This window comes from Pyrus communis, chromosome 5, assembly GCF_963583255.1.
Source record: "Pyrus communis chromosome 5, drPyrComm1.1, whole genome shotgun sequence".
NCBI classification, from domain to species: domain Eukaryota; kingdom Viridiplantae; phylum Streptophyta; class Magnoliopsida; order Rosales; family Rosaceae; genus Pyrus; species Pyrus communis.
In genome coordinates, this window is record NC_084807.1 from 24868381 (window position 1) to 24893785 (window position 25405).

The 25405-nt window shown below is 46.0% G+C and overlaps 1 protein-coding gene across 1 annotated transcript in view; it reads left to right on the forward strand.

The window, feature by feature from the left end:
- The window catches only part of LOC137734471 (cation/H(+) antiporter 15-like), a 13066-nt gene extending 8328 nt beyond the window's left edge, over positions 1–4738 (forward strand). Inside the window, exons 5-6 of the mRNA XM_068473733.1 lie at positions 2365–3366; positions 3557–4738. Of these exons, the coding sequence (XP_068329834.1) occupies positions 2365–3366; positions 3557–4738 (2184 nt within the window). The remainder of the gene's footprint in view (positions 1–2364; positions 3367–3556) is intronic.
- Positions 4739–25405: the final 20667 nt, after the last annotated feature.

Genomic DNA, 25405 nt, shown 5'->3' on the forward strand with positions numbered 1-25405 from the left:
ATGGCCACGTGCTGGCTGACACACAAAGGTGACGCAAGCCATTTGATGAATGCGTATGCTCTGAACATGTTATGCATTATCACTTTTATTTTGTTGACAGTTGAACTTATTATATTATTTTGTTAAGGTTGTATTTGAATATTACATTGCGTAGTTATGCGCAAAATTTATATGCATGTTTTCACATGTTTTCAGCATATGCATTCATCAAATGGCTTGCATCACCCTTGGGTGTCGCCCAGCACGTGGCCATCCCAATGTCCAAATAGTAAAATCATGCAATTTGGAAAGGGTCTACTCACTGATACTCTGTCACCGAAGAGCCGTTCAAACTAGGTAGGACAGAAAGGCCACTAACAAATGCACCTAAGCACATAAAGGGACCAATTAATAAAACTATACTAAAACGATTGAATTTCTGGAAACAGACGTCATAAGCGGATTCAGGACATCGAAAAACATGATTTTATGGATACATTTTATGAAACGTTTAAAAATGCCCTGATACGCTATATGAAAATCCTACGGGACCTCTGAACTCTTTTCACCTTTTGATTATTTTCTTGCTTTATTTAAGTAGTACTCGTCATCATGAAAACGTGAGCATAAACGTGATATAATTCGGACATGTAAAGAATGTTTGTGCACGTTTCAAGGCGAGAGACAATATGATAATTTTGCATCCTTAGAATCCACAACTTGTTTTTCAAGATAGCAGTGAGATATCAGTATTACAAGCTGTGGTACTGTAGGTTTTCTCTTGTTGGACTTGTTAAACAAGTGAGCAAGTGGTCCATTTATTTTTCACTATTTTCTATTTGGGCCTAGTGCCAATTAATTGAAAAATGCGACTTGATTTAGTAAAAGAATGAAACATGTAGTTAAAAAAACACTAAACTTAATGGTGCGAAGAATGCGACTTCACTCACCAGTTACCCATGTGTAACTTCACTCACCACTTAAGTTTAATATTTATAAACAAACAAAAATGGGCAAATAACTAGCAACTATGCCACCGACACCGGTCACCGTCCACCAACAACCACGCCGCGACCAAAACGACCACTTCTGCCGATGCCAAATGGAAGCTCTCTCGTGCTGTCACCCACGGAATCACGAACTAGTTGTAACATCAGATTTATATTATTGAGATCGATTTTGATTCCATTTGGGTCGTTGAATTATGGGTATCTACCCGTGTCAAACTGAATGGCGAGCAAGGGGGCTACGAACAGAACAATGGCATTTGTGAAGAGGCCGAAGTATTGTTTCGTCAGGGCATTAAATAAATGGACCTAAGATAGAGGAAAAGCCCAAAACATTCCCATTGTTATAAAAGTTGTGAGTTTGAACGCCTACATGGTTTAGTCAAAAGTTAAAAACGTAAGGATGACTACAAGGATGGTGTTGTCAAATTTGTTATTGTTGGATGACATAATTTTCAACTTGTAAAGCATGGTTTTCAACATGTCTTAAATTGCCTTGTGAACTTATGCACGTAAAAGGCTTAAACAAACTAAACATAAGCAAATTACAGATCATGCACATTCATCAGCTTAAACAAACTCCAACATGCATGGATGTTAACTTTCTTAATATAAATAAAAAATAGAAAGCTGTTTCGACAACGTAATTAACCAACTCTCTTAATTTAGTTGCACCTCGTCACCTTGTACCACGAGACTGAAAACTATTATATACCCTCTATAACGATTAACGACTTTCTTACAGCAGAAGGGCGCGCCATAACAGGCAAAAACTACCAAATCACGTTTCGTACATTGCCCTACTATTTCTTACTTCAACGCCTCATGCCAAAGACCACTAAACGGTAATTGAGACACAACTGCCAATTATTCCAGTACTTCATGAGATTTCTCAACTTGAATTCTACCGGCTGTGGGTGCTCGTTCTAGTCTTCTTAACGGCTGCGTTTCACTGACAACCACCCTTTCCGATGATTTCCGTGAATATTACTGAGATGGCGGCATGGGATCGATAGTTGTTGCATCTGTGATCCATTGGGAGGTACAAAGTAGCTACAATGAACAATGTCACACAAACAATTGGACTATTGCCGGAGGAATATTGTATACCATATCAGCCCGTTGACAACAAAGGCATTTGGTTTGGATATAATCCCTTAGGCGATCCATTCGCTCTAACCTTAGCCATAATCATCAAATTTGTTCTTATTTCTCGATTTCTCTATTATTTTCTCAAACCATTGGGACAAACCAAATTTGTCTGCAATCTCCTGGTACGTTTTCCCAGTTGTTGATCATGAGATTTGAACTTTGTATGGTCATGGTCACACACACACACACACACATTGTTTCTAATAAAGTTTGCTTGTTTTTCTAGAGTGGCATTATCTTGGGGTCCTCCCTTTTGGGGGGCAAAAGGCCATTCGAGGACAAACTGTTCGCAGCCAAAGTGAACCCACTTTTTGACACAATGGCTATGCTCGCTGCTATATACTCCGTATTTATAGTCACATTGAAATATGACTTATCCCTCATCAGAATGACTGCAAAAGACTCTATTAAAGTAGGTCTTGTTGCGTCCTTTTTACCTTCTGTGGTCACCTTAAGCCTCCTCTACCTGCTAGGCAGCGCCATTCATGGAAACAGTCCCATGGGAAAATACTTCAAGTACTTTATGACTGTTTTTATATCTTTCTCCTTTTTTCCGGTCATAGCTCAGGCCCTGGATGATCTCAACCTTATGACTTCTGAGTTGGGCCAATTCGCCATGTCCACCGCCGTTGTCAACGATGTGATCCAATGGACCTTAACAACATTTTATCTCATAATGATGCAACAAAATATATCAAGCCATGGAGTTCAGGGTTTTCTTACCTTCTTGGCATTGATAATCTTTGCAGTCTATATCATACGCCCCATTATCCTGTGGATTATCAGCAATACCCCAGACGGAGAGGAAGTAAAGGAAGTTTACGTAGTTGCGATACAACTTGGGGTTTTAGTCATGGCATTTATCTGTGACTCCTTAGGCGCAACGGCTACTATGGGTGCTGTAATTCTAGGGTTAGTCATACCAGAAGGACCTCCTCTTGGAACAACATTAGTCCACAAGACTGAAACCTTGGTCTCCGAATTTCTTCTGCCAATGTTCTTTTTTCGCATTGGCTACAGTGTAGATGTGTATTCGATTAGTGATTGGGTGAGATTTTCTCAACTTCAGATTCTTATTACCGTGTCGTATTTTACGAAGATTGTGGGAATTACGGCAGCTGCATTGTGGTGCAAATTTGGGTTGAAGAATAGTTTAATGCTTAGCATGGCGATGAGTACCAAGGGTATAATTGAGACTACCCTTTTAAATCGATGGAGGAACTCGAAGGTAATTAACTTCTTTTTATTTTATTTTATTTTAGAATTGTTATTAGCTCTCTAGAAAAGTAATTATACACTTCGTCCTCCATTATTTTTCTACAAGTGTCACCACTTCTTAACCATATCCCCTACTTTCTAATTAATTAGACTCTATAGATAGTATCAACTGATTTTGATTCTTAATATGTTAATTGTAGGCCATTGATGATCAAACTTTTCTTCAAATTGTGTTGTCGATGTTGGGGATAACCATGGTCGTAACACCATTGCTACGATTCTCATACAATCCTCAAATCCGGTTAGGAGCATCAAGCGAATCTTTTCGCCTCAGAAGTATCCAATCCATGCCAAGAAACTCAGGAAAATTTTGTGTTCTTTGTTGTTTTCACAACGAAGAAAGCATCCGCAACCTGATTACCCTGCTGGAAGCCTCAAACCCTACAGAAGCAAGCCCAATTTGCGCCTACGTTATACATGCAGTCGAGCTCATGAGGGGTGCCATTCCCCGACTTGTTCCTCACAAGAAGTTAAGCTTAAAGACACCAACCCATCAAATGATGCGAGCTTTTGAAAATTACTCACAAAACTCTAAAGGGCTGGTCATGATCCATGCCTTCAATTTGATCGCTCCCTATAAAAGCATGCACGAGACGTTATTCCGTCTTGCGCATGACAAGCACATTCCTCTCATCATCATTCCGTTCCATGATCACCACGTTACGGCTGACCTTAGTTTGACTTCCGCCATACGGCAATTCAACATCAATGTACAAAAACATAGCCAATGTACAGTTGGAATACTAGTTGACAGAGGCTCACCTTGTCGGGTGAGCTTGACACATTTCTCCCACAATGTAGCTGTGTTTTTCATTGGCGGGCCAGATGATCGCGAGGCATTGGCCTACGCAGAACGAATGTTAGGCAACTTGGATGTGCAAATGACGGTGTTGAGGATCATCTTGCGAAATAAACTAAAAGCAGGCAACCAAGAGGAGCGGATAGAGGCCAAGCTTGACGAGTCGTTGGTTGAAGATTTTAGGCTACGAAACAGGGGGAATAATCGCTTGAGTTGGCTTGACATTGAGGTGGAAGACAGCGTGCAGGTTATGAGGTCCATTAAAAATATGGAGGGCGATTATGACCTTGTGATGGTAGGGAGAAGGCATGCGGAAATCTCATTGAGGGACGAAGAAATGGTGGAATTCGTGGAGCACGCGGAGCTGGGAGTGATTGGAGACATGCTAGCTTCTTCAGATTTCTGTGGTGGAACGGTGAATGTGTTGGTTATGCAAGAGAGCAGGGAGTTAGGTTGTGGGGCTTTTCATAGGGACTGGGCAAAGGATTCAAAGAAAGAATCAAGCTTCATCGCTATTCACTAAACATGTTAGGAATGTCAAGATTTGCACCACATTACATAAGACCTTCGGTTTCTCCACCATCGTCATTTGTTATTTTGAGTTGGATGCTCTAATTCCTACATGGCGATATTAGAGCAAGAAACTCATGTATCGTGCGAACTTACATGGCATAATACGATTTTTATGATCATGTCGTTGAATCTCCTACATATGACAATCAATTTTTGACAACAGAGATTTTTGTTTTGTACCCAACTAGCCTACCAGATCTTGAGCTTTCTTGTAAATAATACGTTGGTTTTACTTGTAGCTTGTTCTTCTTTCCCTGGTTGGTACTGTATCAAGGTTAATTTGTCCATCTTCTGGAAGTAATTATTCACGTACTGTTAGACAAATAAGGAATATGGTTGGAGTCTTTGTGTAATTGTATATAATATTATTATTGGAAGAATAAGCCGTCCTACAGCCGCCAAGCCGTCCTACCTTGTCCTACCTACACACTAGCCGTCCTACAGCCGTCAAGCCGTCCTACAGCCGTCAAGCCGTCCTACCTTGTCCTACCTACACACTAGGACGGCTACCTTGTCCTCTACAGCCGTCCTACCTACACACTAGGACGGCTACCTTGTCCTACTGTTGACCCTAAAAATTACAAAACCTACGTGGCGCGCAGGCCGAGTAACTAGTAAGCTAACTACGTCCTTCGGTTGAATGCGGGGCGTGCCAACTCGTCGGCCGAGGAGTAAAATTTGTTGATGTCGCTTTGAGCGCGTCGTTGACTTCTCTATCTTGCGATTGCGACCGAGGAAGGAACACTCTCGGTCTCTGGGTTCCACAGCCTGAAGACAAGGCTACTAATTCTGCGGAGTTCACAAATCGTCGGAGCCCGATTCGGTCACTGTGATTATATTCGTAAGAGTATAAGCACGTCGAATCGAGACCAAACTATATGGGCACAGGTACTCGAACGTGATGTATGTCTTGATGGTAAACGTAGTTCGGCCGTCGGAATGCCGAACCCTGAAACCTACTTGCGAGTATCCAATCATAAAATAACTCGGCGTCCTGTACGCCGAGCAATGCAATTCGTAACACCTGACTATGCCGAAAAGGCTAGCAAGGTGACCTCTGCCAACAAAGGTTCGAGAACCCTTCTCGGCCGAGACTTAGATAGATAACCGGTCGACCTCGACGCAGTGCTGTTTATCCAAACTGAAGGTGCTTCTCGGTCGGCTGATTCTGCGGCAGCAGTGCTGTTTATCCAAACTGAAGATGCTCGCCGGGTGCTTCCACAGTGCTGTTTATCCAAACTGAAGGTGTGTCGGCAGGAAAAGAAAAGGAAAAATCTCAAGGTGTTTGAGAGGTTTTGCGCAGGGCAATTGTATGCTGATTTTGAAGGGCCTTTTATGTTGCATGACTTCTTGTATTTATAGTACCCCATTCCTTGAAACCAATTCCGATTTGGATTGGGAGTCCTTATCCCATCTCGATTCTAACTCGAACAACCTACTCCTACTGGGATTCTGAATTTTCCTTCTTTTCGGGACTCCATTCTTCGCCGGTCGAGAATCCTGGTCGTACTAGGATTTCTTCGACCTTTTCTATTCATCCGGACTACTTGGGATAAGATTTGGCCGATCCTGTCAGCTTACCCGGGAGTTATTATTCGGCCCATAATATTTATCATCACCTTGGGCCGAGCACATCCTGCCGCTCGGCCCAACAATAATATTTTGGGCCCAAACATTGCCCCCTCGCTTCTGAGGTCGCCGACTATTAACTCTTGGTTAGGCCTCGACCTTGAAGAAGCGAAAACGTTTATTGCTTTTTTGGACTTTACTTCCTTAATGACCGTTATTCCTGCGCATTTATGAGACATGATTGCATTTTCCTCGTTGCCCCCATCGCGTGGCCACGTGTCGATTCTACGCCGTTCTCAAAAGCTTTCAATCGTGGGCCTCGAAACCGTGCACTAACTGAAACGCCTTATCCTCATTAATGCATTAAAACTGACGCCGCACGCAATCGTGCGTCCTGGATTTTCGACTCCTCGATCCCCTCTTCGCAAGTTCCCCAAATATTCGAAATGATTGGGAACTTTTCCCGGTTAAATTTTCCCCCAATTTCGAATTCCAGTCGTTTGATATTCATTCTGAAAAGCCTATAAATACCCACATTTCTGCCATTCGCATCTTACGCTTTCAGAAACTCCAAAATCTCCAATTCCTCATCCTTGTTTGCTCAAATCAAACCTTCCAGTTCTTCCTTCTGCAATTATTTTCTCCAGCTCTTCCAAATTCTCTCCTACCTTCTGTATTAATGGCCTCTTTCATCTCGAAACTCTCTGATGAAGTCAACAAGTGTAAAGATTTCATCGATCGGAGCACCGTCAAGACGATGCGATTCGAAAATGACATGGCCACCACCCACCAGATTCTGGGTCCCCTCTTCAGAGACGCAGTGCCGTCGTCTGTCACTGACCTGCTCAAGGAGCAATGTTTAACACCCCTGCTGCAGGGGTTCGACTGGTCGAAGTGGGCTCTGGCGCGGCCTCAGGGAGCCTGGCCCTCGACCACCACGGCTTGGGCTGCCTGGGTCGACCGAATGCGCATATTCTTCTCCAAGGAGTGGAAGGCTCTCGGCATCTACGATGCCATTATTCTGTCAACCATGGAGATTGCCATGGATAAGGAGCTGCTTATGGTGGCCTTGAGCTTATGGTGTTCGGCCACCAACACCATGGTCCTGCCCTTCGGCCCTCTCGGCCCCACCGTCCTCGATGTCTCGGCCATCCTTGGGACTTCCCCGACTGGCCTTCCCATTGACGCCACCCTTTCCGGATACCCTTCTCCTCTCGACTTGAAGGCACTATTCGACGAAAGGGCCGTCGAAACGCTAAGCCATGATCGGGAGCCCTCAAGGGAAGAAGTTCAGAAGCTCCACAAGAACTTCTTTAATTACAACACTCTCATCCTTCATTTCGCCGGCCGAGGCGAGGAAGGCCTTAGGAAGGGAGAGCACGAGACCTTCCTCTTCTATTGGTACAACAAATTCATTTGTTGTACCAGGTCGAACAAATGCCTGGTGGAGAACATGCCGGTGGCCCAGGCACTGGCTAATGGTCGCTCGCTGGCACTCAGTCCAGCCATACTCGCCAACCTCTACCGCTGTCTGGCTGAGGCGACCATTGGCAAGATCGACCCGCACCAGAACGGACCCCTCTGGGTGTTCCAACTCTGGTTGCAGGTTTACTTCTCTACTTTTCGACCGGAGGTTCCTGCCTTCCAGCGAACGGCCGCCCTCGGCCTTCAACTGGCCTCTCGACCGGCGCCACCTCACCGAGCCGACGAGGGTTTCAAACACTTTCCGGCCTCGACGTCCTCTTGGATGACGAGTTCCTGGTATGCCGGCGCCAGGAGTACCAAACCTCGCTCAGGCTCCCTACGGCAGCATGGGCCGAGTCCGAGGATGCGGGCATCCGCCAGTGCTGGGGGTCGTTTGTCCTGGCTCGCGACCTTCCTCTTGGTTGCGATGCCCGCCGAGCTAGTTGGGAGGTCTACCATCCTCATTTTGTCGCCCGGCAGCTCGGCTATCTTCAAGGCTGCCATGTCCCCCTGCTCGCCTCTCGGTCTCTCCTGAGTCGGGGGCGTTTTACCGGTTCCTCCGAAAGGGAATGTAAGACGTCGGACCAGGAGTTCCAGGAGAAGTGCAGGAAGTTTCGGCTTCGGCCGACGGTTCCTGAATCTCTGGGGACCGACACCTTCGGGGACTGGTGGGAGGAGTATACCGGCGACTTCTTTGGCGCCCCGGCCGAAGATCTGGTGAGGAAGATCTTCAGCGACCGTCCCAGGTCAACATCCTCGACTCAACCCAAGGAGTCGGCCCAAGGTAGTCTTTCCATTTTTCTTCTCTTTTTTTTTTTGTTTTTTTTTTGTTTTTTTTTTATTATTATTTTTTTTATATATATTGTTGTTACTAACTACCTTGCTCTTCAGGGGGTCGTGGGTCGAGGACGGTCGAAGTGGTCGCCGCGGTGGCAAGGACGAAGAAGCTGGTGCCCAAGAAGAGGACCCTTGTCACCGAGCGGACGGTCCCTTCCAAACGCCCCCACCGAGAGGCCGAGCCGGCGGAGGAGGCCCATCGCCCTTCTAAACGCGTCAAGAAATTGGCGAAGAAGGGCGACCGGGAAATTCATGTCGTCCCCAGTGACACTACTGGGACGCCTGCTCCCGCCGGCTCTCCTTCTGTGCCGGCTGTCCCGGCATCTCCAATCCCAATTCCTCCAGCCGTCTCCCTGGCCGATCCAATCGTCGCACCCGCTCCAGCTTCAGAGCCGGTCGTGGCGCCTGAAATGGGGAAGTCGGCTGCGCCTGCCGAAGCACCCTCGACTCCAACGGTCGTTTTGGGGGTATAATTCTGCTTCCACTTGTTTCTTTAGGTTTCTGGTCGTAATGCTAACTGTTTTCTCTTTTTGTTCAGGATGTTGAGAGCGAGAATGACGAAGTCCCGCTGCAACGCCGCCGTCGACTAGTCAACTCTCCTCCCGTCCATCCTCCTCTTGTAGTCGAGGCGACCGCTCGACCGCGCTCTCCTGCGGCGGATCGTGGCAAGAGACCGATGGCCGATCCTGAGGCCACGGCCGAAACGCCGATCCATCCGCAGGATGAAGATCCTCCCATTCCTCCGCAGGAAGTCTTTTCGGCTTTTGTAAGTCTCGTTTCTTTTGTATTGATTTTTTTGTGACACATGTTTTTTAAAACTATTAAATGTCAGGTGCCCGAACATTCATTTCACCGGCAATTTTATGCGCCGAGGGGCGTTGTCTATATTTCCTGGCCGCTGTCGTGGCCATTAAATGTAGATGACCTCCATCGGCCGCGTGAATTGCGTAGCGGTCTAAGGCACTAGGCTCGGCCATTAAGTTTCTTGGGTTCGAGCAATGACCCAGAGGGCATGGCCGAAGTCTCCTCTCGGCAGGTCTAAAACAATTCCCTTTTTCTTTATGCACTATATCACGATGTCTACTTTCCTTCACAAAGTTTTTTCTTTCATGTGCAGCCATCGTGGGAAGTGGAGCTCGACGCTCTTCTTCAGAGCACGACCGGTGAAGCCGGCTCTTCTGCAGCCCCTGCCGAACCGGCGGGAGCCATGCCCGAGGCCGAAGTCTTCGTGAAGCTGCACGAAGTCCTGTCTCTCAGTGCCTCCCAAGCTCTCCGATGCAAGGGCCTTGACTCTGTTGGAGAGTGTCTCAACGACCTTGCCAGTGGTGGTCACCTGAGCACGGAGAATATCTCTTTCCTCACCGACCTCCTGGAGCGGACTCGGCAACACTTCTACATCTTCGAGCGAGCTCTTCAAGCCGAGGATGACTTGAAGGCTGCCAAGGTCGCGCAAGAGGCCGTCCGAGCTGAGATGGAGGCAATCAAAGCTAAGAAGGCGAAGCTGACCGAGTTTGATCGCCAGATTTTTGACCTCCAGTGTCAAATTTCTGACCTTCAACGGCAAAGGTCTGCTGCTGCTGCCGAGCTTGAGAAGGACTTCGAGGCCAACAAGGCTCGGCTGACGGCCTTCGCTGCTGGTGCACGGCATGTTCAACAGCTGCAGTTCAACAGGAAGACTAGGCAGGCTGAGATCATCCTGGGCGAAACGAAGTGGTTGGAGCTAAAAGCTGCCCTTGAGACTTTCCTCCCCTCGACCCCTTAGGAATTCACCATTGTATTTGTATTTGTTCTTGTAATGATTTTTGTTATCAATACAATGGTCGTTTTGCTATTAATACAATGGTCGTCTTGCTATCAATACATGGTCTTACTCTTGCATTTCCCATGTAATTGGATAGTACTTCTTTAAAAACTTTCCATTAATGGCAATTTGTGAACTGACCCCGTCCGATCTCTTAGATGATATGCCCCCTTGCCGAGGACCTTGTGAACGATGAATGGTCCTTCCCAATTTGGCGACCATTTACCAAATCTGGGGTCTTTAATCCCAACGGGCAACACAGTTTGCCAAACCAATTCTCCCTCACCGAACGTTTTTTGTCTTACACGCTGATTATACGCTCGCTCGGCAATTTTCTTTTGTGCTACTAACAAGTTACCCGCGTCGATTCGACTTTCTTCTAAGTCTTCTAACTCTTGTCGCATCGCTTGACTATATTCAATACTGTACAAATCACTCTGCTCGATTACTCGCAGCAAACTTATACTCAATTCGACCGGTAACATAGCGTCGTGTCCATAAGTTAACGCGTAAGGAGTGGTTCCAGTGGCCGACCGAGGTGAGGTTCGGTATGCCCATAATGCTTCATTTAACTTCAAATGCCACAAACCAGGTTTATCTTTTACCGTCTTTTCAAGGATGCCGATCAACACTTTATTGCTTGCCTCGGCCTGCCCGTTGGCCTGTGGGTAGTACGGCGTAGATTGCTCGAGTCGGATATTTAAACTTGCCGCGTATTCCCTAAACCTATCGGCCGTAAATATAGTGCCATTATCAGTTATGATCGTTTCTGGCACGCCGAATCTGGTCACAATATTCTCCTCTACGAAGTTGCATACCTCTTTAGCAGTTAATTCGGCGTATGACCTTGCCTCAACCCACTTAGTGAAATAGTCAGTTGCTACAATTATCCATGCGTGTTTCGCTGCCCCCGATGATGGCGTGATTTTGCCAATTACATCCATTGCCCAACCCCTGAACGGCCACGGTTTAGTAACCGAGTGTAGCAATTCGGCCGGGGCTCTCTGCACGGGTCCATGAATCTGGCATGATACGCATCTCCGTGCATATTCGATGTAATCCTTTAATATATTGGGCCAAAAATAACCGTGTCGTCGGAGTAACCAGCGCATCTTTCGTCCAGATTGGTGTGCTCCGCAAATTCCTTCATGTACCTCGGCCATTACTTGGGCCGCCTCGTGAGGGCCGAGGCACAATAGTAGTAAACCATCCTCGCCCTTGCGATATAATTCATTTTGATACGACACGTAATTCGTGGCGAGCACCTTCGTTCTTCGGTCGTGTTTCCCATTGGGGTTATCGAGGTATCGTAACATCGTCTTTCTCTAATCATCTGGTTCTACTTCGACGGCACATACTTCTATGGGATCTCCTTGTTCTAGTAGGGATGGGAGCGACATTACCCTTGTACGTATTACGTGCACGCGTTGGAGAGTTTGCTGATTGATCAAGGCGGGGTACGAGCGTTGACCCGTGGTCGCAATTCCCACAATTCGACCTAGTTTGCCCCCCATGAGTTATGCTCCGGAGGCGATCTGGGCGAGTTCGTCGGCGTCAGTATTGTGGATACGTGAGATGTGTTCAAATGTGATCCGTTCGAACGACTCGGCCAAGTAGGTAGCGACTATGTGATAGGGAGCTAAAGTACAACTCATGCAACGAAACACGCCGTTCAGTTGGTTAATTACAAGTTCGGAATCACCAAGGACGAGAACGCGGGGGGCCCGCAGATCGTGCAAAACATGGAGGCCGATAATAAGGGCTTCATATTCGGCCTGATTATTGGTACAGCTGAAATCTAACTTGAGAGAAAAATACCATCGGCAGTGGTCAGGCGACTGAATTGCGATACCGATACCAGCCGAGGTCGAAGTACTGGAACCATCAAAATGCATAGTCCAATGGGTATCGCGTGTGGTAACGAAACAGATGTCGACGTCGCCTCCCTCAAAACCATAAGGGGAAGGGTGTTGTGCCAGGAAGTCGGCGAGGGCTTGCCCCTTGACGGCCTTTTGGGGTACATACTGAAGGCTGAACTCGGATAAGGCGAGCGTCCATTTCCCGATTCGGCCTTTGACAATGGGCCGAGTCAGCATGTAACGAATTACGTCGGTTTGGGCGATGACCTGCGTAACTGTTGGGAGCATGTAATGTCGAAGCTTGGATGCGGCAAAAAACAACGCTAAGCAAAGTTTTTCGACAGGTGAATAATTGATCTCTGGGGAATTCAGGTTTCGGCTAAGGTAAAAGATAGCTTGTTCACGCCCGACATTATTATCTTGCGCGAGGAGGCAACCAATGGATTCGACGGCTGCCGAAATGTATAATTTAAGGGGTTTGTTGCGACAAGGTGGAACGAGCACGGGCGGAGTAGAAAGGGCCACCTTGATTTGCGTAAACGCATTTTGATGCTCTTCGCGCCATTCAAATTGGTCATTCTCCTTCAGTTTAAGGAGCGTAGAGAATACTTTCATTTTACCGGCCGAATTGGCGATGAAACGTCGGAGGAAATTTATCTGCCCGAGTAACGACTGGAGCTGTTTCTTTGTTGTCGGAGGTGGGGCGCTAATGATGGCGCGGGCTTTATTTTCATCGACCTCGATGCTGCGATGGTGCACTAAAAATCCTAGGAAATTACCGGTCGAAACACCGAAAGCACACTTGGCCGGGTTCATCTTGAGGTTGTTTTTGCGCATGCGAAGGAACGCTTGCCTCAGGTCGTCCAGGTGTGTTTGACGATGTTTGGATTTTACGACCACATCATCGATATAAACTTCGACGATTGTACCGATTAAGTCGTGGAAGATCATATTCATGGCTCGTTGGTATGTGGCGCCGGCATTCTTGAGGCCGAAAGGCATGACTACCCATTCGTAAGTACCAAGTGCCCCCGGGCAACGGAAAGCCGTCTTGTGGACGTCAGCTTCGGCGATGAAAATCTGGTTGTAACCCGCATGACCGTCCATAAAAGATAGCAGTTCATGATTAGCTGCGGCATCAATTAATAAATCTGAGATCGGCATCGTATATTCGTCCTTGGGAGTAGCCAGATTTAGATTACGGGGACGATATTGGCCAACCATTCGACATACCGAGCGGTCCTAATAAACCCGGCTTTTAGAAGCCGAACTAATTTTTCTTTAATGCCAAGCTGTACTTCGGTCGAAAATCGGCGAGGGGGTTGTCGAAAAGGCTTACATCCTTCCTTGATGCGTAGCTCATGTTCCACAAGGTTCCGGTCGAGGCCTAGCATTTCATGATAGCTCCACGCGAAGCAATCTTTAAATTCGTGGAGTAACTTCTGGAGTTCGACCTTCATGGACTGTGGGAGTAACGCGCTAATAAACAATGTTCGAGGATCATCGGTCGTGCCTACGTTAACTTCTTCTAACGGGTCCTTGACTTGAGGCCGATGGTCTTCGAGTTCGGCCGGCGCAGCCTGAACTTTATCGAATGATAGAACGGGGCCGTTATCTGCTTCGGCCAGAAATTCGATTAAATTGATGCCAGAATGTGGTTGCTTGGTAATGGCGTACCAATGGGCCAGCAGACGTTCCATTGTGGATGAAACCGCGGCCTGACGTCGTTCTTGCGTGGTGTGCTCAATCATCGGCATTGGTGACCAAATCTGCCAAACCAAGTCTCGCCGAATCCTGTTGGACAGTCTCGGCGCCGACCTCAATCACCTTCTGTACCGAAATTCTCGTCGGCCGCCCATCCATGTTGAGGCCTTGGAGGGTGATGTAGCCGACGTGATCATCGTAATAGCGAGCCTGAATCATGTTGGTTTCAAATGGCTGGTTATCGGCTGGGTGGACCACGACCGATTTGCCATCCCAAAAGATGAGGACTTGGTAGAGTGACGAAGGAATGCAACTGGTTTGGTGGATCCAGTCGCGACCAAGTAATGTGTTATAATCTGTCTTGGAATCAATGACAAAGAATGCCGTCATGTGTTGACGACCGGCAATGCTAACTTCCAACAGGAGTACTCCTTTGGTCTGAGACTTATCACCAACGAAGCTGCTCATAGTGATCCCTGACGGAATGAGTTCACTATCAGAACGGCGTAAAGCCTTCATGACGGAGATTGGCATAATGTTGACTGTGGCACCACAATCAACAAACACCTTAGAAATGGGAAATCCTTCGATGTGAGCCGTGACATACAACGGCTTCAGGTGTTGGAGATTAACCGAGGGGGAGCGGGGAAATAGCTCGGCCAAAGCTGTCTTAAGGTTGTCCCCGCTTCGGGTTTCTCTGTCGTCGTCGTTTGCGACGAAGTCTACTTGTGTTGCTTCCTCGGCAACTACGTCCCCGTCCAAGAAATTCGACTGGTGGGTACCTGGCTGGAATTCAGCTGGTAGGACGTGGACCATACTGATCTCCATATGTTCGAGGACCGAGGGATCCATTGGATCGTGGTCGTCGTCCTCTGCAGAACTAACCTCAGTAGTAGTCGTCGGAAAATCCTCGATCAAACTTTTGAGTTCCTCTGTATCTGAGACGTGGGAACCAAATCGAGTGCGGGTGAGCCATTTCCTTCGACGATGTGGACTGCCGAAGATTTACGTTGGTCCTTTGTTACACGGGCTCGTTCTTCATATGCAATATGGGCGTTCCTCGTGTCTAGATATGTATCCAAACGTGCTATCCGTTTTTCCTCGTCGGCCGTGAGGCCGAAGAGCGATACGGCCGAGAAGACTTCGAAATGATAGCGTAAATGCTGAAGGTCTTCGAGCAAAAAGGGTAATTCGGCGGCGTCGATATTTGTATAAGGATCGACCTCAAAACCAAGGACCCGAGCCTCCTGTATATGTTGAAACCTAGCTTTAATGGCTGGATCAGAAGTTTTCTGGATAATTTGCTCAGCATCAGGACAAGTTAGCGCTAAGTCGAGGGCTTCCTGACATGCCTTGGGGAGTCCGTACAAGTCATTTGCGGAGTATTTCTTATGAAATTCTCGCATGTATTCCATGGATTCACCAAGGAATGGAGGGTGTAAGTTGCACCGTATTTTGATAAACGGCTCGCGCGGTGGTAACGGAGAAAGTTTCCTTTCGGCCTCTTGTCTAAAGTACTCTAGACGAGCTCTTGTTTCCCCAGGCCGGAGAAGGATCTTAATACGTTTCTCAGCCTCCTCAATGGTGGTTTCGAAATCAGCATCTGCTACTTTCTTCCCTTCGGCTAACTCGGTCATGATAGTCGGGGTTGGCCGTTCGCTAATATCTTCCACGGCCTTTTTTGGTTGCCACTGGTTGGCCGGGCTGGCCTGCGCTTCTCGTCGCCGAGCCATGCAATCTATCCGTTGGCGGCGACGTTTTTGAGATTTAGATAGCGCCGTATACAAGCCAGTTAGAGAGTTGTAACTGTACCAGCGTTGATCCGATGTCCTGGGTGGCTTGAAAGTTTTGCGATCAGCTGGCGAGCCTGAACTGTTGGTATTGCACGAGTAATAATCCTCATTATAGAAAGGTGCGTCGAAGTCAAGACGCCGCCTGACCGAGGTCTGTTCTTTCGGCTTTACTTGTGGGCCGAGTCGATCAAACACTTGACGTCGTGCACCTAATCCCTTTGATGATGTTGTAGGGGCCGTGGGTGGTGTTGAAGATTTCTTCCCAGGTTCAACTGGTGTTTTACAATGGTCACATAAAACCTTCGATCCACAAGTTTCGTCGGAATTTGACCTCGTCATTGGCTCATCGGCGGGTCGCACCGATTGTTCCGTTGGTGGTGCATTTGAAAATATATCAAGCTTTAGTCTTGTTCGACCATTCCGTTGACGGATATGCTGCACCGGGAGATATTCGGCCTTCCCTTTGTTTTTGGGAAGGTGAGCATCCACCATACCAATCGTTGTTGAAGGGAAAGGATTAACATCGACCGCCATCTTTTCCGGAAATTTCAACTTTCCTTTTTCGATCCAACTTTGAATTGTGTCCCGGAACACAACACAATTATTGGTTGCATGCTTATTAGAATTATGATACTTGCAGTATATCTTTCCTTTTAATTCATCGACCTTAGGGATAGTATGTCCCGGCCGAAGCTTGATGATTTTTGCTGCCAATAATTGATCGAAAATTGCATCAGCTTTGGTGATATCAAAAGTGTATACTTTTGATGACTCACTCGTTTCCTCGGCGGCCAAACGGGTTTTGGCGTCTTTAGTATTTACTTGCGCCAAAGCCTTGCAAACATAGGGTTTGTCTATTACTATCTCGGCCGCATCCACACTAGCATACTGAGGTTCTTCACTTTCGGCCGATGCATAGCTAACCGTGGGGTTCTTATACAATGTCCCTCGGGATGGTGACTTTGATATCTTTTCTTCTCGGAGCAGATAATCATATTGTTCGACGTGTTGAGCAAGTTCGTACATATCTCGAATATTTGCCCCCAGGAACTTCTTTTTGTACTCCACGTCTAATCCGTTGAGGGCGATCCTGACGAATTCCACTTCGGGGAGTGGCACTCGGCACCAATTCCTGGCCGATTTAAACCTTGTTAGGTATTCCATTGGAGATTCGTCAGATGCTTGAGCCATCCTGGCCAACGATGATACGGACATCTCCATCCCTGGCCGATAGAATTGTTCATGGAACTTTTCGACCAACTCTTCCCAACTCTGCACGGAGTTGGGTGGAAGATTAATGTACCAGGCGAAAGCTGAGCCTGTCAGTGAAAAGTTAAACAGCCGTAGTTTGTAGAAATCGCTATTGACGTCCCCACACTGCGCTGTGAACCGAGCCACATGTTCTAGTGAGGATAAAGATGATTCCCCGGCGAAGAGGCTGAAATCGGGGATCTTAAATCCTCGTGGGTATTCAAACCTTTCCACATAAGCCGGGTATGGGTGAATGAATTTTGGAAACTTCGGCCCTTTCTTTAGGGCCGAATCAATCATTCTCTGGACTTCGGTCACGTTTATGGAAGCGACTTCTTCTCCCTGGCTTGGTCCCTCGGATCTATTTCCTGGTCCTCTTCTTTCTAAATGGACTGGTTGCGGCCGAGCGGACCCTCTCTCGACTGGTATGGGCACATTCGTTGGAAGCTGCCGAGGTTGGCCGACCTGGCCATCTTCGAAGGCTTTACTGACCAGTAGTTCAAGCATTCTGGTCTGTGTATCGCTGTTACTACGTATTGCGTCTAGCAAATCATTCATCTTCTGACCAATCGACTGCTCGACCTGACGATATTGTTCATCCAGTCGTCTCCGAAGGAATGTCCTAGTTGGTGGATTGGAACCTTCCCCACCATCGTCATCACAATCTTCCACAATCCCTTCCATGAACATTCCAGCTGTTTGATTCGGGACTGCTGGGTTGTAAGGTTGCCCGCCGAGACAGACTTCATTCTCTCGGCGTGTTACACTTGTGGCCTCGGGCGGCACAACTATGATCGGATTTTTTGTAGAGTGCAAATCCTGCCCAAGGCCTTGCACTGGCAAGTCAGTCGTTGACTTTCCCATGGTTGTTTTCTGCTTCGTAGACCGTGTCTCAATGGTCATGAACTCCGAAGGTTTAGCACAAAGGTCCCACTGGGCGTGCCAAAATGTTGACCCTAAAAATTACAAAACCTACGTGGCGCGCAGGCCGAGTAACTAGTAAGCTAACTACGTCCTTCGGTTGAATGCGGGGCGTGCCAACTCGTCGGCCGAGCTCGGCCGAGGAGTAAAATTTGTTGATGTTGCTTTGAGCGCGTCGTTGACTTCTCTATCTTGCGATTGCGACCGAGGAAGGAACACTCTCGGTCTCTGGGTTCCACAGCCTGAAGACAAGGCTACTAATTCTGCGAAGTTCACAAATCGTCGGAGCCCGATTCGGTCACTGTGATTATATTCGTAAGAGTATAAGCACGTCGAATCGAGACCAAACTATATGGGCACAGGTACTCGAATGTGATGTATGTCTTGATGGTAAACGTAGTTCGGCCGTCGGAATGCCGAACCCTGAAACCTACTTGCGAGTATCCAATCATAAAATAACTCGGCGTCCTGTACGCCGAGCAATGCAATTCGTAACACCTGACTATGCCGAAAAGGCTAGCAAGGTGACCTCTGCCAACAAAGGTTCGAGAACCCTTCTCGGCCGAGACTTAGATAGATAACCGGTCGACCTCGACGCAGTGCTGTTTATCCAAACTGAAGGTGCTTCTCGGTCGGCTGATTCTGCGGAAGCAGTGCTGTTTATCCAAACTGAAGATGCTCGCCGGGTGCTTCCACAGTGCTGTTTATCCAAACTGAAGGTGTGTCGGCAGGAAAAGAAAAGGAAAAATCTCAAGGTGTTTGAGAGGTTTTGCGCAGGGCAATTGTATGCTGATTTTGAAGGGCCTTTTCTGTTGCATGACTTCTTGTATTTAGAGTACCCCATTCCTTGAAACCAATTCCGATTTGGATTGGGAGTCCTTGTCCCATCTCGATTCTAACTCGAACAACCTACTCCCACTGGGATTCTGAATTTTCCTTCTTTTCGGGACTCCATTCTTCGCCGGTCGAGAATCCTGGTCGTACTAGGATTTCTTCGACCTTTTCTATTCATCCGGACTACTTGGGATAAGATTTGGCCGATCCTGTCAGCTTACCCGGGAGTTATTATTCGGCCCATAGTATTTATCATCACCTTGGGCCGAGCACATCCTGCCGCTCGGCCCAACAATAATATTTTGGGCCCAAACACCTACCTACATATTTGTATCATGTATATATATCCTTGTAATCTTGTAGAGAAAAATTAATGAGAAAAAGCATTCTCTTCCATATTTTCTACAACATTCTCTTCCATATTTTCTACATGGTATCATAGCAGGTTTATAACCCTAGCCCTAATTTTTTTTTCGGCAGCTTTCTCTGTCGTTCCCATGGCTGTTCGTGGCCCGTCCTCCCCTCCACTGCACCTACTGCAATTTTGATTATCATACCTGAGACACCTGCCATAAACTTCATGGCTATCCCGTTAGCCATCCCCTCCATGGCCAACCGTGGCGACCACCGCGCCGTGCCACTGCTTCCAGTTCTTCCCGCAGCCATGCACCTTCCAGTCCTCCCCGGCAGCCACGGTTTTCTGCTTCCCGGCCCCATAATTTCACCCAGGCCCATCACGTGCAAGGCACCCAGGCCCCCGCCTCCTTTTCTACTCCAGCAACCCACCAAGTGCACGGGGCCCAGCCCACTTTGCATGACTTGCAGCTTGCCATGCCTGACCTCTCTGCTGAGCAGCACTCCCGTGTTCTAGCTGCTCTACGTGACACCACCACCCCTCCTCAGGCCAATGCCGTTCTCACTACTGATTTTGCCCAAGGTTTGTTACCTGTCACCTCTCGTCATGGTCAATGGATTCTTGACAGTGGTGCTACGGATCATATTACTTCTTCCGCTTCATGTTTGGTTAATCGTTCTCCTTCACATTTGCCGCCTGTTTCTTTGCCTAGTGGTGCTTCCGCTCCCATTACTTTTACCGGCACTCTTCCTTTAAATTCATCAGTTACTTTGAAGGATGTTTTATGTGTCCCTAATTTCCGAGTGGACCTTTTATCGGTTGGTAAACTTACAGATGGATTATCGTGTTCCATAACCTTCTTTCCTTCTTCGTGTGTTTTGCAGGACTTGGTTTCGAAGGCGATGATTGGTGTGGGTAAGCGACGTGGTGATCTGTATTACCTTGTGGCCCTTACCTCTTCTCTCCCCACCCGTCAACCTCTCTGCAACATCATTACCATCCCCTCCTCCCTCTGGCATAGGCGTCTTGGTCACCCCTCCCCCACTCGTTTGCAAGTTTTAGCATCTAGCTCTCTTAATTGTACTTTTGATTCTAGTCATATTTGTGATGTTTGTCCGTTGGCAAAACAAACTCGTCAACCTTTTCTTTTGAGTTCAATTTCATCAACTTTCCCTTTTGCTTTAATTCATTGTGATATTTGGGGCCCGAATCGTCAATCTTCTCTTTCTGGTGCTCATTATTTCTTAACCATTGTGGATGATTTTTCTCGCTTTATGTGGGTCTTCCTCATGAAACACAAATCCGACACTCAACAATTAATTAAGGATTTTTTTGCTTATGTCACTACCCAATTCCGCACTACCATCCAATGCATTCGTACTGACAATGGTGGTGAATTTTTATCTTTTCGTAGTTTTTTCTCTGATCATGGGGTGCTTTTACAAACTTCTTGTGTTTATACCCCCCAACAAAATGGCGTTGTTGAAAGAAAACATCGTCATCTTCTTGAAACCGCTCGCGCCCTTCGTTTTCAATCCCATCTTCCTATCAAGTTTTGGGGGGAATGTGTTCTTACCGCTACTTATCTCATCAATCGTCTCCCTACCCGTCTTCTCCATCATAAATCCCCATTTGAGGTTCTCTTTTCGAAAACCCCATCTTATGACCACTTCCGCGTCTTTGGTTGTCTGGCATATGCCACCTCTGTCACTCCCACCACCAAATTTTCCCCTCGGGCTCATCGTTGCATTTTTCTCGGTTATCCTCATGGACAAAAGGCCTATACCCTTTACGATCTCGACAATCACCGCATTTTCACTAGTCGAGACGTCATCTTTCACGAAACTACTTTCCCTTATGCCGTTTCTCACCCTCCTATCCCATCCTCTTCGCCTACCCTACCCATCCCACCCCCTCTGGACTTTACATATAACCCACCCCTTCCTGCCCCGACGCCTCACCCTCCTCCACCTTCCTCCCCTTCCACGCCTCCCATAGATTCCCTTGCTGCCTCATTACCCGTTCCTCCCTATGCCCCTGCCCTCTCGGCATCCCCTCCTTCCCCCCCCCCCCCCCCCCCCCGCTACTTCCTTACCTTTCACCCTTTTACCCACGGACATCCCTACCCCTCCCACTACCTACCAATCTTCCCCTTCCCCGCACCTCTTCCCGTGCCCATAAACCTCCATCCTATTTAAAAGACTACGTTTGCTCGCAGGTGATTCTGCCATCCCACCCATCTTCGACTTCGCAACCCGGTTCTACACAAGGTACGCGATATCCACTTTGTAATTTTCTCTCTTATCACCGTTACTCTCCCAGGCATTTTTCTTACATTAACTCTGTCAGTCGAACTGTGGAGCCTTCCTCCTTTGTCGAGGCTGCCACTGACCCCAATTGGCAACGTGCTATGACTGAGGAGCTTCAAGCTTTACATGTTAATGGTACTTGGACTGTAACTTCCTTGCCCCCTGGCAAAATTCCCATTGGTTGTAAGTGGGTGTACAAACTCAAGCACAATTCCGACGGCTCTATTGACCGCTACAAAGCTCGTTTGGTTGCTAAAGGCTTCACTCAGGCTGAAGGTATTGATTATCATGACACTTTTTCTCCTATTGCTAAGATGATTACGGTGCGTTGTCTTCTTGCTCTTGCTGCTAGTCAGTCTTGGTCTCTTCATCAGCTTGATGTTAATAATGCTTTCTTACATGGTGACTTACATGAAGAAATCTATATGTCTCCTCCTCCTGGTTTTCGGCGACAGGGGGAGAATCTTGTGTGTCGCCTTCACAAGTCACTTTATGGTCTTAAGCAGGCTTCTCGCCAATGGTTTGCCAAATTCACTAGTGCCATCATTTCTGCCGGTTTTCAACAATCCAAAGCTGACTATTCATTGTTCACTAAAAAGTTTGGTATTTCGTTCACAGCTTTGCTCATTTATGTGGATGATATTGTGATTACAGGCAATGATGCTAGTGCCATTAATTCTCTGAAGTCTTTTCTCCGTGATCATTTTCGAATAAAAGACCTTGGTGATTTAAAATATTTTTTGGGTATTGAGGTTTCTCGTTCCAAACAAGGGATTTATATTTCTCAACGCAAGTATGCATTAGAGATTCTCAAGGACTATGGTTTTTTGGGAGCACGACCCATTGCTTTTCCTATGGATGACACAAAATTATCTGATAAAGGAGAACTTCTCAAGGATCCTGAAAAGTATCGACGATTAGTAGGTCGGTTAATATATCTCACTATCACTCGGCCGGATATCACCTATTCTGTGCATGTTCTAAGCCGTTTTATGCACGAGCCAAGGATATCTCATATGGATGCTGCGCTTCGTATTGTTCGTTATTTGAAGGCTACTCCAGGTCAAGGTTTATTATTTCGTTCTGACAACCAGACCAAGTTAACTGCGTTTTGTGATTCTGATTGGGCAGGTTGCCCTATCACTCGCCGTTCGACTACTGGGTATTGTGTATTCTTGGGCGGTTCTTTGATTTCTTGGCGGACGAAACGACAGAAAACCGTTTCGCTTTCTTCAGCAGAGGCGGAATATAGGGCCATGGCAGGTGCTTGTTGCGAGATAGTTTGGCTTCGTTTTTTGTTGAAGGATTTGAACATTCCTTTGGATGGTCCTTCCATTTTATTTTGTGATAATCAAGCAGCGTTACATATAGCTGCCAATCCTGTTTTTCATGAACGAACTCGTCACATTGAGATGGATTGTCACTTTATACGAGATAAGATTGTAGATGGCACAATAGAGACCAAGCATGTGGGTACGTCACAACAGTTGGCAGACTTGTTTACCAAACCTCTTGGGAAAGAAAAGTTTTCGGGTATGTTACGCAAGTTGGGAGTTCTTGACATCCACTCTCCAACTTGAGGGGGAGTGTTAGACAAATAAGGAATATGGTTGGAGTCCTTGTGTAATTGTATATAATATTATTATTGGAAGAATAAGTCGTCCTACAGCCGTCCTACCTTGTCCTACCTACACACTAGCCGTCCTACAGCCGTCAAGCCGTCCTACAGCCGTCAAGCCGTCCTACAGCCATCCTACCTTGTCCTACCTACACACTAGGACGGCTACCTTGTCCTCTACAGCCGTCCTACCTACACACTAGGACGGCTACCTTGTCCTACCTACACATTTGTATCATGTATATATATCCTTGTAATCTTGTAGAGAAAAATTAATGAGAAAAAGCATTCTCTTCCATATTTTCCACAAAGCATTCTCTTCCATATTTTCTACAACATTCTCTTCCATATTTTCTACACGTACTAATAAACGAATTCTTGGAACGGTTTCAGCCCTAAAACAAATTATCCATCTTCTGGAATGTAATTTATCAATCTTCTGGAATGTACGTAATAATATTTTCATGTACTAATAAACAAATTTCTGTTCAAAGAAAACGAATTATCGGTTGAAACCCTAAAATATATAATATACAGTGGACCCTTCTGATAGATTAACAAAGGTTGAATTTTTGTAGTAGTGACTTGCGAGAGGAAGCAGATCTAATTTCCACGTACTGCTATAATTCATGCCAATTAGAAATTTTGTCACCAGCGATAGGGATGGTGAAGAAAGGTAAAGTTCTATCATAAAACTCCTTGATAATGTGAGGAGTAGTTCAACAGATGCATATTAATTCAGGACTATATCTGAAGGATTATAAGATTACCAGGTTGACGACGAATTTGTGGATTTGCATCCTGAATCCTGAGGGTCTAGGAAGTTGGTGACATGAGAGGGGAAGATCTGGTTAATGGCGGTCGTAACTATAAGGTTCTAAAGCGGCAATATATTATGTGAAGTTTTGATACGCAACAAAGGGGATTATAGGATCCATCCCACCCCTTTTCAGCGAGGTGACTCACAAAAGCCCCCAAACAAGAATTTTTCCTTTAACCGAGGGCTAATTAAAATAGACAATAGGGTATTTTTAGACGGATGGGATCAAAATTCAAAAATAAGGTTCAATTTTATTGGTATTTTTTATTATTTGTAAGTGAGAGGTCTTAGTTTGATTCTTGTCAAAAGCGAATTTGAACTAAATTAAGATGCCTAGCTCATTGTGAAATTTAATCCACTCACCACGAGAGATTTTTCAGTGTGCCTAGAACACAAGCCATATGACATTATACAAATGGGGAGAGACACTTGAAAAAAGAACTTCCCTTCATTTGTATAATAACTTATGGCGTGCCGTGTACTGCCCCATGTTCCTGACCATTGATAAATCTCTCCTCACCCATCAATTAGTGTAGATAACATCGAATGTATTAAAAAAAAGATAATTTTAATTCAAAAACATTTAGAAACAAGTTTTTTTTTTTTTTTTTTTTTTTTGAAAATAATCAAGGCATGTTTGGTACTGTACTTGAATCCAACTTTTTAAACTCAGAACACTTTTCAAGCTTTAGGGCTTAAAACTTGTTTGGTATGACTATTTTAAAAAACTAAATTCAAGATTAACTTAAAAATATAACTTATTCTCTAAAAACACAAAAAGTAAGTATTTAGAGTTTTTAAACTTAAACACAGTCCTTTATTTTCTCTCTCCTCCTTTCTCACTTCAATCCGCTATCCTCATTCTATGTGTTCTTTCTCTCTCTTTTCATCTTATGTATCTCCTCCAATACTCTCTCCTCTTTCTCACCTTCTTTTGGATCTCTTTGTCTGGTTTAAATTTTAAGATTTAAAACTTTTAAATTTCATATCAAATAAGTTTTTGAATCTTAAAGACAATTATTTTCAAGAAATGTTTTAAAAATGATGAATTTTTTTTTAATAGGATACCAAACAAGCTTGCACATTCTAAACAGAATTTTTTGCATCGGAATTGAAGTTTCCAACTCACAGACTAGTACGCGAAGACCTGGACAAAAGATCCTGGTCTACCAAAATAAGGATCGTACCTTCTACTGCAACGGCTCTTACCGCGTTTTATTACTTGTTATAACGGCTCTGATTTGTTCAACCATAACAAAGTCAGATGTAGCTGGCCAATTGTTCCAACAGAGCATAGCATGAGCTTCCTGGCTCGGTTTCTTACGTTGCATGGCGATTTTCCTCTTATTTATACTGAATTTCACAACCCTAATCTCCAATTAATCTCGATATTTAGTATTTAAGATGCTGATCATCTAACAATAATTGGGAAAAATTACAAGGGTTTATTGCATTGCATTTCAATTCTTGGCAGGTGCAAAA